The sequence below is a fragment of the Amphibalanus amphitrite genome, unplaced genomic scaffold (assembly GCF_019059575.1).
Source record: "Amphibalanus amphitrite isolate SeventyFive unplaced genomic scaffold, NRLGWU_Aamphi_draft 000808F_arrow, whole genome shotgun sequence".
In the NCBI taxonomy this organism is placed as follows: Eukaryota; Metazoa; Arthropoda; class Thecostraca; order Balanomorpha; family Balanidae; genus Amphibalanus; species Amphibalanus amphitrite.
The window spans coordinates 84,719-102,569 of record NW_024882302.1 but is presented as its reverse complement, the minus strand read 5'-3'; the positions used below and the strand labels follow the sequence as shown (position 1 = coordinate 102,569).

The 17,851-nt window shown below is 48.9% G+C and overlaps 1 protein-coding gene across 1 annotated transcript in view; it reads left to right on the top strand.

The window, feature by feature from the left end:
* The window catches only part of LOC122366463, a 65,617-nt gene that overhangs the window by 15,457 nt on the left and 32,309 nt on the right, over nucleotides 1-17,851 (top strand). Inside the window, exon 2 of the mRNA XM_043338757.1 lies at nucleotides 190-1,248. Coding sequence (XP_043194692.1) covers nucleotides 192-1,248 — 1,057 coding nt within the window. The 5' untranslated portion in view covers nucleotides 190-191. The remainder of the gene's footprint in view (nucleotides 1-189; nucleotides 1,249-17,851) is intronic.

Genomic DNA, 17,851 nt, shown 5'->3' with positions numbered 1-17,851 from the left:
ACGGCTGCGGGACAAACACCACAACCGACGAGCACATACACCACATGATACGGGAGAGTATCCCGGCCTCCGGTAAGATATCCAGCCCTGTGAATGGCGGCTGTGTGACCTGTGACCCTAACTATGAGTAAGTTAAGGAAGGAAACCATGCATGTCTGTCGATGCGTATCAATTGTATTATGCCGCCAGGTATGAACGCTGAAGGCGTGGAAGTTGGAGGAGAGGACGTCGTTCCGTCGACGGAGCGCTGCAGGCGTCTGGAGGATCGCTGCGTCGACCTCCAGGACCAGGTGGACGAGCTGCTCCTACGGGTGGAGGCCTTGGAGAGGAACCGAGCGCCATCTGGACCTTCAAAAGCGCCTCCAGATGGTAAGGTAGCCACCGCAACAGCAAAAAGCGCAGAGCTAGACGGGGCACCATTCGATCGTTCGATGGTGGAACCACCGATTGAACCCGACGGTAAAAAGCCCAAGGTCGATGCTGTCGACGCGCTCCTCGCTGAGGCCGAGGCGATGGGGCAAGGACAGTACGACGAGGACTTGAAAGAAATAATAAATATGTACACGTCCCCACGACCTGCGGACGAGGGTGCTGGTTTTGGGCCAGCTGATGAGGTGGCATCTGACCTGAGACAGCTGCTACAGGAGCCTGCTTTCCGGGTAACGTTGGTAGGAGAGGCGGTCCCGGGCTCAGGAGCGGCGGCCACCACGCGGCAGACGCCCCACCCAGCCCCTGAAGGAAGGCTGCACTTGATCATAGGGGATAGCCTAGCAGTGGGACTAAAATTCGCGGTGGGTGCAGGGGATTACATTCTCAACTTGGCCATTCGGGGGAACACTTGGAATAAAGAGCGGAAAAGGGTTCGGGAGCATGTTGAGCAGTGGCGGGATTCGGCTAGCGATCATAACCTCAGCCTGGGGAGGATTTTTGTGTGGCTTGGGGGGAACGATGTATATGGAAGGCCCCACGACACGCCTGTGGGTCTATGTCAGGATGATGTGGGCGCCGTGTTGGCTGAGCTCCAGTCTTACGACCTTCTGTTAGCAGGTCCGACTCCACGGCTGTGGTGTGACGCCGGGGCCCGCTACGAGGATACTGCGGCGTTCCGGGCGGACCTCCCCCTGCGGGAGGCGGCCCTGGCACGAGGACTACGGTTTTTACCGTATCTGGGCCGCGCGCTGACCTGTATGGTGAAGCGCCGCCATCTGGTCAGGAGCGATGTCGCGAGCAGGTGGTTCAGCCCGGACGGCATCCACCTCACCGCGCTCGGCTACGATAAGATTCAAAAGAAGCTTAAGCCCTTGTTACACTGCCGAATTTTGGTACACGAATGTGCACGAATATGCAAGTCATCCTATGTCGTAGACCGATTCGGTATCTTTCTGCCACGGACCACGGTCTTGGCATTTCGCAGACCAGTCGGTGTCCACTGCGCGACTTTTACGGTTCGTCACGACCGCCACGAAAATTTCATGAAAAATGAAAATTTCGTGGCCGTTCGCCGAACTTCTAATAAACGAACATGGTCGCCAAACAGTCGCCGAGTCGCCGCCGACGTGTCGCTGCGTGCGCCGACTTGTTGCCAAGGTATCGCCGACTATTCGCAACAGATTCGCCATTCATTCGCGATGTTCGCCGAATCATGGATCAGCTTCGGCCCGCGCACGATTAGCGGGGGTCCCCACCCGTTTTCTGCAAATCGGGCTCTGTCGGCGAACTGTTCGCCTCTGTCGGTGAACTGTTCGCCGATTTCCTACACGACGTGATTCGGCGACAGGGTCGTGGCCAAAATTCGGCAGTGTAACACGGCCTTAAGCGACACATTTGCCCGCTAAGTGCGCCAAGCTAACGACGTGCTCGGTATCGACACGCTCGATGGATGGCGAAGGGGGAAGGGGTCAGAGAGACGTTGTCGTGTAGTGACTGCGGTGCAGGGCGAAACGTGTGCGCTGTACTTGGATGTTTGACGTCGCGGTGCGTCGTGGACCTCGTGTTGCGGTTGCATTATGGTCCTTTTTGTTGCGGTTTTGTTGTTGTTTTGAGTTGTATGTACATATTTTTGGAAGGATTGTGGGTCGAACCTTTATGGGGGGAGGTATGTGGGGCGGCGTTTGCGTGGGTGTTGTGCGCCGACGCCGCCCGGGTGTAGCGCCCCTCCCGGCGCGCGGCTGGACGCGCCTCTGCGCCATGCCTCTGACTGGGCGCGCCGCTGCGACCGGTGCGGCGGCGAAGGTCGAGGCTGCGGCCCGAGGGGTCAGACGTGTGAAAGGTCGAGGACTGGAGGGTCGCCGCTCGCGCGTGCTGAGTGGACACGAATACACGAAGGACTGAGACGCTGCCTCTCAACTAACATTTGGTATGCAGCATGACCATACCCCACAACCTCGTTGATGAATGACCTGACCTTGACCTCAGGTCAAATTTTAAATTGACCTGTGAAGGTCATCACAAACTTATTTCGCATCGCCTCGGCGAGAGCAACAAAAAAATGTATTGGTTTTATGTCTCTATGTTTCTTAGTTTAAAAGTTATATAGGTAACTAATTCCAAAACATTTTATCGTTGATGACCTCTGGTGACCTCAATATTGACCTGACCTGAAAATGTTTTTTGTAAAAGTTGTAGATCTTTAAACGACCTATCAAACGCCGTTCGCCGTTTGTCGCTGCGATGTGTAGTTTTTGAGATCTGAAGGGGGGGGCCGAATCGGCCCCCCCGCCAGTTTCTTGTCCCGGCGGAGCCCGCCAGGAATAGGGTTAATCAAGCACCAATTCGATGCTGCGACATGGTTACGGAGCGAGCGAAGCGAGCGTAGTCTTTTCTTAGATTAACGGAAATTTCTGAGTATGAGCGGCCGGCCGGCCGTGGTCACGATTCTACGACGCTTATATCTCAGCAACCACTTGACCGATTTACAAGCGGTAATTTTTGTAGAGTAACTTCATTCCTTCTACCAAGTATTGGACTATTCCCGATACATGTGGGTGACCCCTTATGCACGTGCCACGTGCAAAACGAAGAGGTGTCCGTTTTGTAATTGTTGCAAAATCTCGGTAACTACTGGGCCGATTGCGCTGAAAGTTGGCATGTAGGTAGGCACCCACTAGGCACTGCATATCCGTGTGCCAGAGTTGGGTGCTGCTGCACGTGCGCACGTGCAGGGGTCGTTTCCAGATCTCGAGAACGGCTCGACCGATTGCGCTCAAATTTGGTACACAGTTAGGGACCGGTTAGTAGGGTGCAGTGCAAAAGTCAGTTGGGACCCATTTTGCACATGCGCACGTGCAGGGTGCCGCTTCCAGATCTCGAGAACGGCTGGGCCGATTGTGCTCAAATTTGGCACATCGCTAGAGACCGGTTAGTAGGGTGCCGTGCACAAGTCACATGGAGATACCCCCTCGAAATTTCGCACGTGCAAGGCTCACCCTCTCGCTCGCTCCGTTAGTCGCCCCAAAAGGCGTTATCCTGGTTGTTATGAGCGAGCGAGCGCAGCGAGCGAGCGAGTTCATACTGAATTAAGGGAAAATCCTGAGTATGAGCGGCCGGCCGGCCGTGGGGACGCTCTTAAAAAGCTAATATCTTAGGAACGGGACATCCGATTGACAAGCGGTCTTCTTTACTGAATGTCACTTGGACGTAAAAGTTCTGTGGTGTGATGGCCACCATGCGTTCTTGCCAACCACCGCACGTGGCGCGTGGTAAAGTTGGACATTTTTTAAGAACCCCCAAAATTGCAACCTCAATAACGGCACAACGGTTGGGCCGATTGAATTGAAACTCGGTACACAGTTAGGTCTCCATCAGATAATTCAGCTGCATGTGTTAAGGTTGGGGTGCTACAGCACGTGCGCACGTGCAGGGGGCGCTCCCAGATCTCGAGAACGGCTGGGCCGATTGCGCTCAAATTTGGTACACGGTTGGGGACCAGTTAGTAGGGTGCCGTGCAAAAGTCAGCTTGGACCCCGCTTGCACGTGCGCACGTGCAGAATGCCGCTTCCAGATCTCAGGAACGGCTGGGCCGATTGCGTTCAAATTTGGCACACCGCTAGCGACCGATTAGAAGGGTGCTTTGTTCAAGCCCGTTGGAAGTACCCTCTCGCCCTTGCGCACGTGCAGGGCTCACTATCTCGCTCGCTCGTTCTTCGCCCAAAAGGCGTTATACTGGTTTTTATAATTACGAGCGAGCGAGCGCAGCGAGCGAAGCGAAGTTTTTTCAATATTTAAACGGAAAAATCTCAGTATGAGCGGCCCGGCCCGGCCCGGCCCGGCCCGGCCCGGCCTGTAACGCTTTTGAGAGGCTTATATCTCAGCAACGGCTGGACCGAGTGGCCTGCGGTCTTTTTTGCTGGGTAGCGTAGCCCCATCCCTTCTACCCCGTAATTGACTAGTTTTGACACATCTCAGTGACCGTCGTGGCACGTGCCACGTGAAAAGTCAAGGGTGTTCAAGCTGTTTTGCAAAAGTAGTGATTTTGAGAGGCTCATATCTCAGCAGCCGCTTGGGCGATTGTCTTGCAGTAATTTTTGTAGGGTAGCTGCATCCCTTCTACCAAAGGTCGGATACTCCTGATCTATGTGAGTGACCCCCACTGCACGTGCAAAATACAAAAAGAAGAGGTGTCAAATTTGTTCCCATTTCAATAACTCGGTAATTACTGGGGCGATTTCGCTGAAACTTGGCACACAGGTAGGCCTCCAACAGGCAATGCATTCCCATGTATTGCGGTTAGGGTGCTACTGCACGGGCGCACGTGCAGGGAGCGTTTCCAGATCTCGAGAACGGCTGGGCCGATTGCGCTCAAATTTGGTATATGGTTGGGAACCGGTTAGAAGGGTGCCGTGCAAAAGTCAGTTTGGACCCCGTTTGCACGTGCGCACGTGCAGAATGCCGCTTTCATATCTCAGGAACGGCTGGGCCGATTGCGTTCAAATTTGGCACACCGCTAGCGACCGGTTAGAAGGGTGCTTTGCACAAGCCGGTTGGAAGTACCATCTCGCCTTTCCGCACGTGCAGGGCTCACTATCTCGCTCGCTCGTTCTTCGCCCAAAAGGTGTTTTACTGGTCTGAGCAATATGAGCATTGATGAGCAATATGAGCATACCTATACATGACAAGCTCGAAACATAATCCAAAGGCATGATTTTTGAATGAAATACAAAACATGTTAATATGCCACTTGTCTCGGAGATTTGACTCGGCAAATCATAGCTTTACAAAGTGAATTACGCGGTGTTACGTGTGGAAACACATATCAAAATATTCTCCCATAAATTCTGCATTGAAATCAACTCTTATCTTTTGCCCAATTTTGCCCAAACAACTACTACGAGACATCAAAGCAGAGGGTGTCGCGTGGCTCCCAGCGCTCCGCCGCGCTGCCCGGCGCCGCGGCAGTCAGCTGACTGCGGCGTACCGCCGCAGGAGTAAAGTCGTGCTAGGAGGGGCAAAGTCCCCACAGTGCACCGCCTTGGCCCCGATTTGTCAAGCTCAAACCATAAACACAACGGCGGCCAGCAGACCCTAGCGGGACGTCGACCAGCACGCCCCCTCCAGTCAGCCGATCGGTGTTCAGCGGAATGCTCCGGGTGTGCTCCTAAGTGTTCCGGGTGTACCCTGGACTCTGGAGTGTTCCGTGTGTGTCCTGAGGTGGTACGTATGTATGTACTCTGGAATGTTCCTGGTGGGGTCTGGGGTATTCTGTACAGTGTACGCCCTAGGGCCTAGGGTGTGCTGTATGTACTCTGAGGTGTTCCGGGTAAGGTCTGGGGTATTTTTTGTTCTCTAGGGTGTTCTCCGTGTGAGAGCGTTTCGTACGAGCTCATCTCAGGATGAGCTCATCTCAGCACCTCCCACAGATGCGGTGCTCTGTGGGTTACCGCTTAGTTTCCGATAGGTTTGGCGTCAACTGAATGAAAGCCAGCGTATTCGAGTTACGCGGGCCACGTCTGACCGCGTGGGCTACTATCTCGCCAGTATGTGTACACTCTACAGGGTGTCTCAAAGATTCGTTGACACATTTCCAAGGCCAATTAAACACATAAGAACCAGCCGAAAACCTAAGGTTTTGATATGTGTAAACTTGACAAAGCTGCATGCCTTGCCAAATGATAAGGAATGCTTGATACCAACTCCTGCGCTGTAACTCCAAAGATATGTACCCACACCGATTTGCGTCGCTCCAACAGCTGCCGGAGGCTGACAAAAGGTTTCCTGCTTTTAAGCTCTTGCAAAGGAAACTCCTGCAGCTTCTGCGTCTAAGTTAGCTTAACGAGCTTCCAGGCAGCATCAGTTTCTCCCTGAGAGCTGACAGCTTGCATCGAATTCGACACAATCCATGAGCATTTTGTAGGTTTTCTCTGGCGCCATTTCAATAACTGAGACTGGCACCGATATCCCAATCACTATTTTTCTTTTCAAAACGACCCCATTCCTGAACAGATGGAGAGTGCCAGGGGTAAATTTTTCGCAGCATATCGTAGCCACCTGTTCTATCTCCCACCTGTTTCTAAGACCCATTGTGCAAACTATGTGAATTCCAAACGATTGTCATTGCCCATGCACTAGTGAACTCAGCACGTAAAGGCGCGTCGAATGTTATACTTTTTTGCTTGTTTAAGTGTACTTAAAAACTTAAGTACACCTTAAGTACAACTTAAGTCTTAAGAATGGTCGACATGCTTAATATTGCATATCATTCGACTCGGCTCTTCAAGAGGAACAGAATGATACCATTTTGAAAGCTGTATCTTTATTATGTGACAAGTTATTGGCACAAACGTCATTTGACCTCAGTTGACCTCATTTGACCTGACCCATGGATATGTACAGTCTGACTTAAAAGTACCGCGCAAAGTGACGGTGGATCCATCAAGCCTGACTGAGGAACGACTGCTAAATTTGAGTCACCGAAGCAATGGACATCCTCGTCTTTTCCCCAGGTCAATTGATTCGGTGACTTTCAAATTCCGAAGCAATGGACTTCCACTAATTTGAGTCACCGAAGCAATGGACATCCTCGTCTTTTCCCCAGGTTAATTGGTTCGGTGACTTTCAAATTATAGCAGGCCCTTCCTCGGTCAGGCTTGATGGATCCACCGTCATTTTGCGCGGTACTTTTAACCCGCGCCCTGCTGGGGGGGGGGGGGTGTTTGAACACCCCCCCTGTGGTTTTTCGCGAATATCTCAAAAACGGCGGCGCGGAGCGCCGCCGTTTTTGGTACACCTTACCATACATCAATTCTACACATGTTGTGAAAATTTCAGACCAAGGTCATTCAAGGTCAGGTCACCAGGTCACTTGAAGTGACCTCACCTCATAAAAACTTTCAATGTCTGTCATAGCTACACCGAGTGACCGATCGCTTTGAAACTTTCAGCGATTGCTAAGAGCAATAGCATGTACAAAATGTATATCTCAGAATTTTGATATCGATGACCTAAGGTCAGGTCAATTTTGCGACCTCCCCATTATAAGTCAATGGGAGAAAATTGAAATGCGCCTCTTTTGGATGAAAGACATTATAAACACTCCCAAACACAGAATTACAAGTGGTTTAGACACACTGAACTTGAAAATGGTGTCCGTGACCCTTGTTTATGCCCTGAGGTCATCTTAGGTCACGAATGGTATCTAACAGTTTTCCGCAAATAACTTTTGATAGAGGCATGCTAGAGCGATGAAAACGCCTTAGATGTGCTCAGCTCGACGATACGGATCGACTGATATGCAACATGACCCTTTCCGGTCAGGTCATGACCTTGACCTGAGGTCAAATTTTCAAGTTGACCTTTCAAGGTCAAGACATAGTTCATTCGATGCGTCTTGACGAGAGGAACACGATGCCGGTAAAAGTAAGCTCGTACAAGGCTTGGGTCAAAAGTTATTGCAGAAAAACTGTTTTCGAAAAAATCGGTCATTTTTGCCGTTGTTGCCCCCTGCAGGCAAAACCGTTGACGTTTGGTCAAATCTGAGAGAATTACCCAGAAAGGGCGTTAATAGGGCTATCGAATGCGCTTTTCCGCGGCGCTGTAGCTCTATTCGTTCCCGAGTTATGCGTTGGCTTCTTGGAAATTTTCGACATTCGACCTGGAAATCGGCGAAATTTTGCCTTCAATGACCTCTGGTGACCTGACCTTTGACCTGACCAAAAAATTGACCGAAGTGATTTCGTCATTATTTTTGACGCTCTTTCGAACGCCGCCTTCGGCGTATCGCTACGTGGCCCAGGAGCCGAGTTACAAGGGGGGGTGTTCAAACACCCCCCCCCCCCCCCAGCAGGGCGTGGAAATCCAGGACCCCCAGCAGGGCGCGGGTTAAGACAGGCTGTACACCAAACAAAGAAGCACCAAGTGACATAATATTACGTACTGAGGTTTCAAAGCACAAAAGTGATAGAACGAAGCGGATATCTCCAGTATTTTCCGAATTGAATATTTCCCATAGGTTTAATCCTCGCCGGCCGAGAGGGGGGGGGGGGGTTCGCGATAGCTCCGAACACACTGGCGATAGAGAGCTGAAACTTGGCATACCTGACCTTTGAATCAAGCCGGATCTTTTGACACCAACCGCATTTTTGGGTCAGGTCAGGTCACTGACCAATGACGTCATAAGTGAACCTCTGCACGGTCTTCAGATGTCGTAACTTCGCAACGCCCTCACTGCCAGAGGAGATGTCACAGGGAAATGAAACTTGCAGGATTTAGTATCCATTATGAGTCTCACAACTTGTATATCTCAGATTTTTCCTAAAGGTCATATGAGGTGAGGTCATTTTCGTGACCTCACCATTATAAGTCAATGGGGAAAAATGAACACTGCTATTCTGGCGCCGAGAACGATCTCCAACTATCTCAAGCACACAGAATCGTGATTTGATGCACTCCTTGCAAGGTTAGATGCGTCATTTTTGCAATGTTGACCTTGCGTGACGTCATTTATGACGTCATCAAGGTCATATTAGTTTTTCGTCAATAACTCTTGATCAAATTGAGCTAGCGAGTCGGAAAAGCCACCAATGGACTCAGGAAGACCTGGCGAATCGAATGATATGCAACATGACCTCTTTCGACCAGCTTCGTGACCTGGGGGTGCTGACCTGACCTTGACTTGAGGTCAACACCCCAAGTTGACCTGACCCGGACAAAAAGTATATCATTCGACGCGCCTGAGCGAGGCGAACACGATGCTGCCAAAATCGCGGCTCTGCGGCCGTTTTTTGCGAAGTTATTCACCAAAAACTGAACCGTACCTTGGGCACTTGACCTGACCTCAGAGGTCACCGGTTGACCTAGGACCTTAAAATCGGGTACCAATCTCTGCGTCTCGTAACGACGCACACGCTCGTTTTTTCCGCGACGCGCTAGCTCCACCAGGGGCGAAACGGCGATGGGGGGTCGTACCCGCCCCCCCCCCCCTCGGCCGGCGCGTATGTAGAAAACCAATAGGTCCGGCGAGGGTTAACATTACGACGTAATGACCTCTGACCTCAGGTCAGTGACATAAAAACGAACTATATGTTATACAACTCGGTGAACTTAGCACATCCTGAAAGTTTGAAGGAAATCAGTCCAAAGCTGTGAGTTGGGCAGGTGCATAAAGAAAATTGAAATTTGATCATGACCTTGTACCAGTTTTTCTGACCTGGTGACCTGCCCCAAGGTCACCCGGACTTGAAATTTTCAGGTCAAATGTAAAAAGGTTGCTTCATAGGCTGTGCCAAATTTGGCGGCGTTGCACGCCGCCGTTTTTGCGCTATCTTTGAAAATCCTTAGGGGGGAGGGGGGTTGCATCGACCCTCCCCCTGCCAGGGCGAGGATTAAGGCCTCAGGCAAACCAGCGACCTGTGAACTTAGGTCAAAGATCCGAAGATGTTTTTATCAATAGCCTTGACAAAAACGGTCGCAAAGCAGCGATTTTGTTGCCATTGTATTCACTATTCATCACGCCTATTGTAGGAGTTTTCTACAGCCGCGCACACCTGCTGCGCATGTGTCGGTGTGCCACCGCTTGTGTAAATATCCGCGCAAACACACTGCGCATGTAGCACGGTGTTGGCTAGTCCGTCTGGCCAGAAGCGTTAGGCGCATGCGCGCAGTTCAACGTTTTGTCTGACGTCCGTAATTTATGGACATGAGTAAATTCTGAAATTTTGTAAATACACTCTCCATATGGCCTTGCACTCTCCTACTCATCGGCGCAACAAGACTTTGGCGGAAGACGAGGAAGCGAGGGCGACATGAAGAGCCCTGTTAGCTAGACGAGTATCGGAACGGAACACGCTTCCCTATCACCACGATCGGATGACGTAAACTGGGACGACCGTCCCTCAGTTTACACCTAGACGCGCTGAATGATATACTTTTCATGAACAGCGTTAAGCTAAGTGTTGACCTCAGGACTCAGGTCAAGATAAGGTCAAATTTGGCATAAGTCACGACATGACGTTAAAGAGGTCGAGACTCGAGTCACATATCATTCGGTTCAGCAGCTCATTCAGAGTTCAATGGGGCCTTCCGCGACTCTAACGCAATTTGTACGCGAGTTATTGGTGAAAACCCCAAATGACATATGACATCACAGGCATCGTATATGATGTCACTCACATGGTGTGTCAAAAGTGGAAATAGCCGCCCGGCCTTAGTTCGCCAGCCTTGTCAATAGATGGCAGTACCACAATTTGGGCAGCGGATCGTGCAATTGACGTCAAATTTTCGTTATCTGCTAAGAATTGAATGGCGGATCTTTTCATGCAAGAATCAAGTAAATCGGTCCACAACTTTTCTAGCAACAGAGATATGAAGTCAAACACCCTGCCAGAGCGGCGGCGCGGCGGCCGGCGGCGGCCGCTACGCGCCGCTTGGGAGACTGGCGGCGCTGAACGGCTCCGACTTGGCACTGCACTAAAACCTGTTAACTGCTTGGAATAGTTATTATAGCAAAATTTTCATTCAAGTGAGGAATAACCAAGGGCAGGAAGTATGTATGCTTGTGTGCGTACTGTGTAAGCCAAGAAACTGCATTAACAGATACTCGCTAATATTAGATCCAGCCAAGTTCAAACGCATTCCAGGGGATGTGTCTCTGATGGGTCAACAATATTTATCGTTCGAGGGCGGATACAGTTTTAACAATACAAAAATTATTTTTGCACAGCTCTATTCCTTGAATAATTCTCTTCAACGCCTCATTCCTAGTTAAGCGAATTAGCCCACCATGGTTGAATAAACAAGGCGATTTCGCCACAAGGTCGCGGAAAACCGACCGAAAACGGCCGAGCTCAACGTTAATTTGGGCATGCAGACTCTTAAAAACTCGAATTGGGCGGGTAGGGTTTCCCAGGTATTGGCTCCAAAACACCGTATTCGGCTCCCGAATACGTCCAAGTGACCCGCCTCGTTCCTAGTTAAGCTCTAATTAGATCAAGTGACTCATAATGAGGGAAAAAGCGACAAAAAGCATGAATTTCCCTATGGCGGCGGGCTGCCGGGTTGCCAGACGGCGCACCGGCTATTTCCACTTTTGACACACCATGAGGCGGACGTCATACAATTAGACATGCAATCATGTAAACAATGTATGAATTTAGCCCCTGCCTGCTCATGCCATTTCGCCATCCTTAAATGCACAAACCCTCTGATGGCCAGCATCCCCTCTGGGCTCTGAGGAGGGGGGGGGGCTGTATCTGCCCTTAACCCGCGCCCCACTGGGGGGGGGGGGCTATTCATAGCCCCCTGCAATAACTTCCAAACCGCTCGACGTATCGACGCTAAACTTTCAGTACCTTTGGCTGCATCAATTTGGCACCTTGTGTCAGAATATGAGCTTCGTAGAGCTATCAAAGGTCGGCCGGAAATGACGTCAGAGTGACGTCATGTTCGGGCGATTTCGACGCAAAACATTGAACCACGGCAATCGCTCCCAAGAGCTCAATTTTTAAGCTAAATCCAATTTCTTTACATGAAAGGACTCAGAATGGACTATGCTATCAAACTGCTATCTCTGATTTTCAAAATCATGAAAATTTGGAAAGTTATATATAATAAAATTCAAAATGTATATTTTTATCTTTTTTCAAGAACTTTTTGACATTTCGAAAAAAACGGAATATATGTGATAGAACACATGCTTATGACGTACTCTAGCACGTTTTAGCTAAATATCTTCGAAAATGGCCAAGGTATCCGCATTAGTGCAAAAAATTCACAATTATAAATTGTTCAAATCAATTTTTCAGTACGTATTTGACATCGGACACCAATATAAGCACCATCGTGTTCCTGAGCTCAAACTGCATCCAATAGACACCTTTTTTTCTGAAAAAAAAATTAACTTCAAAATTTGCCCTTCTTTGACCTGAAAGTGACCTGACCTGAGCTAAATGACCTTCATCAACTTAAAATGACCTCGAATAACACAAACGACATCAAATTCGAAATATATGGCCTAAATGGACCATCAAACATGCGTCCGTGACCGACGCATGATATAATATTTCCGTGACCTGTGATGACCTGACCCTGACCTGAAAATCAAAATACATGTTTGGTACCCTCAGGGTATCTAAAGCATCTGTTCACGAGTGTGTAAACCACAAATGAGCCTGATCAGACATGTAAGACGGCGGCCAGAACCCAAAATGTGAACTAGCCACATGCTAATAATTTTTACTTTTACCTGACATGTGACGTCATCGGTGACCTCGAGGTCAATGAAATAAGTTTTTTTCGCTCGACAGTTTCACCGGGGCTATCAGACGCCCTTTGAATTTTGACGATCGGCCCAGTAGTTTCGGAGTTAGGAGGGGGGGGGGGGGGGGCTATGAAGAACTTCCCCCAGTAGGGCGCGTTATACGCAGACCCCAGTGGGGCGCGGGTTAATGGGGCACCGTGCCGGACCCACTGACCTCTGGGCTCTGAGAGTCCGTTGCTGGCATCTGGGGGAGCTGCTGGCATCGCTGACCCCTGCTCGACTGCAAAATACGCGACTCTTGGTTAGGATGGAAAATAAGGATAGGTAACTGGAGTAGGACGAAAACTGATTGCTAGTCTGGAGAAGATAGTGGATCGTCAGGACCATTGTGTCAGGAAGGTATCCAGGTCACAATGGTCAAGCTCAGCCATTGCGAACTCGGGGAGATGCCCTGAAAGCGCCGTCATAACAGCCGACTAATTACTTACCCGACCACATCGGTCACCGGTAGACCTAAGACCTTAAAATCGGATACCGATCGCTGATTCTTGTAACAACGCACACGTTTGCTTTCTTCGCGAGGTTCTAGCTCAATTAGGGGCAAAATGGCTAGGGGGGGGGGGGCGGGGATCATATCCACCCCCTCTTTACCGTGTTCGCGAACAGTTCATGAACGTTCGTGAACTGAGGCCTCTTGCACCAAACTACCTACCTAGGTAAATTCAGATTTTACCTAGATTCTCTTGCACCAAACTATACCTATCAAAAAACGCTACCGTGAAAATTTACCTAGAAATTCTACCGAGCGGCGTAAGAACTTACCAATTGATAAAGTCCGACCGGCTGTTTTCCTCTTGCACCGACAGCCGGAAAAAGTAATCGCGGAGGAATTTTTGACGGTTTGACGGTAAACGCGGGCTTCCAAAATAACTAGCAAAACCTCAGGTAAAATGATTCAATTAGTAACAACAGGCACAATACATGATAATCCACGGGTACTTTTATGCAAATTAGCTCCGTAGCAGAACAGCCAGGTTAAAGACTCACTCGTTGCCATGGAAACGAAGCTTATTTGTTCAAGTAATTTAATATCAAAATAAACTTCAATCGGTATTTACGCAAATGAAAAATGATTTAATAATACCAAAATGTATATTAATAAAAACAATATCCATTTAATTGTTTTCTTAAGTTACTATTTGTTTGCGCCCACATATGTATAATTCGTCGCCAAACAGCCAATCAAAACAAATCCTAAAAACGCGAGCTGTCAAATTTACCTAGGTAGGCAGGTAGGATGGTGCAAGAGAAGCTACCGCCGTAGGTATAGTTTTACGAGGTAGGTATTTTGCCGATTCTACCTAGCTAGGTATTTTGGTGCAAGAGGTCTCTGTTCGTTGTTTCTTCACTTAAGTTCGGTCGATGACGTCACTTGTTCGCGAACTTCGTGTACAGTTTGTTTGTTTGTTCATATGGAAAATTAGTCAAACACCAAACCCTGCTAAAAGTGTAGTTAAACCGCATGTGACTATGCAATTGTTACTCCACTGGTTACTTTACCTCTTCCCCTCAGGTTACCGTACTGACCAGACGCGACGCTGACTGACGTAGATGGAGGACGTATCAGGGAATGCGAAACACCAAAACGGTAAGTTCGTCCAGATTGATTTAGGGTGTAGCTATTAGTGGAAGATGATGATTTGGTGAGCTTTTGACAGGGCGCGCCTACAACTTATTCGAAGCGATGGCGAAACGTGGCCCAAAAACAAGGGTTACTTTCCGAAAATTTTGCGTAAGTAGCGGTTTAAAAAATTAGAGCCGAACTTTTTTTTCGACTTAAACTGTGATTTTAACCCGCGCCCTGCAGAAGGGGGGGGGATTAAACACCATCCCGCTTGGGGTTTTTCTCGAATATCTAAAAAACGGCGGCGCATATCTTCATCTTCTCTGCACATGTGGAAATTTCAGACCCAGGTCACTTAGCATCTTAACCCGCACCCCGTATAACACGCCCTACTGTATGAGGGGGGGGGGGCGCTATTCATAGCCCCCTCCTAACTCCGAAACTACTGGTCCGATCGTCAAAATTCAGACTGATAGCCCAGGAAAACTGTCGAGGGAAACCGAGTTTCATTGACCTCGAGGTCACCGATGGCGTCACAGGTCAGGCCAAAGTAAAAATTATCGATGCTTGGCTTGTTCACATTTTGGGCTCTGGCTGCCGTCTTACAAGTCAGATCAGGCTCACTTTTGGTTTACACACACGTGAACAGATGCTTTAGATACCCTGAGGGCACCAAACTTGTACTTGGATTTTCAGATCAGGGTCAGGCCATCACAGGTCACGGAAATCTTATATCATGCATCGGTCACGTGACACATGTTTTATGGTCCATTTAGGCTATAGATTTATAATTCGATGTCGTTTATTACGGAGCGAGCGAAGCGAGCGGAGTCTTACGTAGAATAACGGAAATTTCTGAGTATGAGCGGCCGGCCGGCCGGCCGGCCGGCCGTGGTCACGATTCTGCGACGCTTATATCTCAGCAACCACTTGACCGATTTACATGCGGTAATTTTTGTAGGGTAGCTTCATTCCTTCTACCAAGTATTGGACTATTCCCGATGCATGTGGGTGACCCCTTATGCACGTGCCACGTGCAAAACGAAGAGGTGTCACTTTTGTAATTGTTGCAATATCTCGGTAACTACTTGGCCGATTGCGCTGAAAGTTGGCATGCAGGTAGGCACCCATTAGGCAATGCATATCCATGTGCCGGAGTTGGGGTGCTGCTGCACGTGCGCACGTGCAGGGGTCGATTCCAGATCTCGAGAACGGCTGGACCGATGGCGCTCAAATTTGGTACATGGCTAGGGACCGGTTGGTAGGGTGCCGTGCAAAAGTCAGTTGGGACCCATTTTGCACGTGCGCACGTGCAGGGTGCCGCTTCCAGATCTCGAGAACGGCTGGGCCGATTGTGCTCAAATTTGGCACATCGCTAGAGACCGGTTAGCAGGGTGCCGTGCACAAGTCAGGTGGAGGCACCCCCTCGAAATTTCGCACGTGCAAGACTCACCCTCTCGCTCGCTCCGTTAGTCGCCCCAAAAGGCGTTATACTGGTGTCATTGAAGGTCATTTGAGTTGAATTTAGCTTAGGGCAGGCCACTTTCATGCCAAAAAAGGTCAAATTTTAAAGTTGAATTTTTCACCAAATAGGTGTCTATCGGATGCAGTGTGAGCTCAGAAACACGATGGTGCTATTTTTATTGTTGTACAATGTCAAATACGTACTGAAAAATTGATTTGAAAATTTATTATTGTGAAATTTTTGCTATAATGCGCACAACTTGACTATTTTTGAAGATATCTGACTAAACATTGCTAGAGTAAATCATAAGCATGTGTACTTTCACATGTATTCCGCTATCTTTTTCTCGAAAAGTCAGAAACTTTTTGAACAAAAGATAAAAATATAAATTCTGAGGTTTATTTTATGTAATTTTCAATGTTTTCAAAAACTATGAAAATCGGAGATATCAGTTTGATAGCGCACTCTATTCTGAGTCCTCCCATGCATAGAAATTGGATCTAGTTTAAAAACTGAGCTATTGAGAGCGATTGCCGTGGTTCAATGTCTTGCGTCGAAATCGGCCGAACATGACGTCACTCTGACGCCATTTCCGGCTGACCTATGGTAGCTACGAAGTTTATATTTTGACACAGGGTGTCAAATTGATGCAGCCGAAGGTGCTAAAAGTTAAGCGTCGATACGTTAAGCGGTTGGGAAGTTATTGCAGAAAAACGAGAGGGGGGCTATGAATAGCCCCCTCCCCCCCCCACCCAGTGGGGCGCGGGTTAAGGCAATGTGAGAAAATTGAAAGGCGCATGTTTTGGACCGAAGTCATAACAAACACTCTCAAAAATTGAAATACAAGTAAGTTTGACACACTGAACACGAAAATGAAACCCGTGACCCCTTTTATGCCCTGAGGTCATATCAAGTCAGGAATGGTAGAGCTGACAGTTTTTCGCAAATAACTTTTGAAAGAGGTAGGTATGCTAGAGCGATGAAAATACCTTAGTTGTGTCCGGTTCGACCATACGGGTTGACTGTTATGCAACATAACCCTTACCGGTCAGGTCATGACCTTGACCTGAGGTCAAATTTTCAGATTGATCTTTCAAGGTCAAGTGATAGTTCATTCAATGCGTCTTTGACGAGAGGAACACGATGCCGATAATAGAAAGTTTGTGCAAGATTTGAGTCAAAAGCTATTGCAGAAAAACCGATTCCGAAAAAATCGTCTATTTTGTCAGTTTTGCCCCCGCAGGCAAAACTGTTGACGGTAGGTAAAATCTGAGAACAATACTCAGAAAGAACGTTAATAGGCCTATCGAGTATCGAATGTGCTTTTCTGCGGCGCTGTAGCTCGATTGGTTCCCGAGTTATGCGTTGGCTTCTTAGAATTTGCCACATTGGACCTAAAAAGCGGCGAAATTTTGCCTTCAATGACCTGTGGTGACCTGACCTTTGAGCTGACCAAAAAAGTGACTGAAGTGTTTTCGTCATTATTTCTGGCGCTCTTTCGAACGCCGCCTTCCGCGCATCACTACGTGGCCCAGGAGCCGAGTAAGAAGGGGAGGTTGTTCAAACCCCCCCAGTTGGGCGTGGAATCCAGGACCCCCCAGTGGGGTGCGGGTTAAGAGGGGTGCTATGAATGCCCCCCCCCCCAGTGTGCCGCGTTACAGAACATACCCCAGTGGGGCCCGGGTTAAAACATGCTTCAGTTGTTGATGTCTATGAGAAAATGCATATGCCGCACGCATCAGCTGAAATCCAGTATTTCATGAAATGTCGCATTGCGTGGAATGCCGGCAAAGACTGAAATGTTCGTAGAAATACGCGTGTCACAGCAAATGCTGGATTTTTTTTTATACATTTCATGGAATGGAAGGCGGAGACCAGGCAGTCGCTTAAATATGGCCGAAATAAACTGAGTATGTATGTACACTCGCTGCCTAGACGTTACAGGATATGCTCAGGCGACTTTCTCTAACGATCACCGCAGATGTCCGAGTTCACATACCTTTTTCGTATCCAAATCTCACCGGTGCACAGTGGGCGATTTCGGTATTCTAGCGGCACTTTACACTTCACAGTC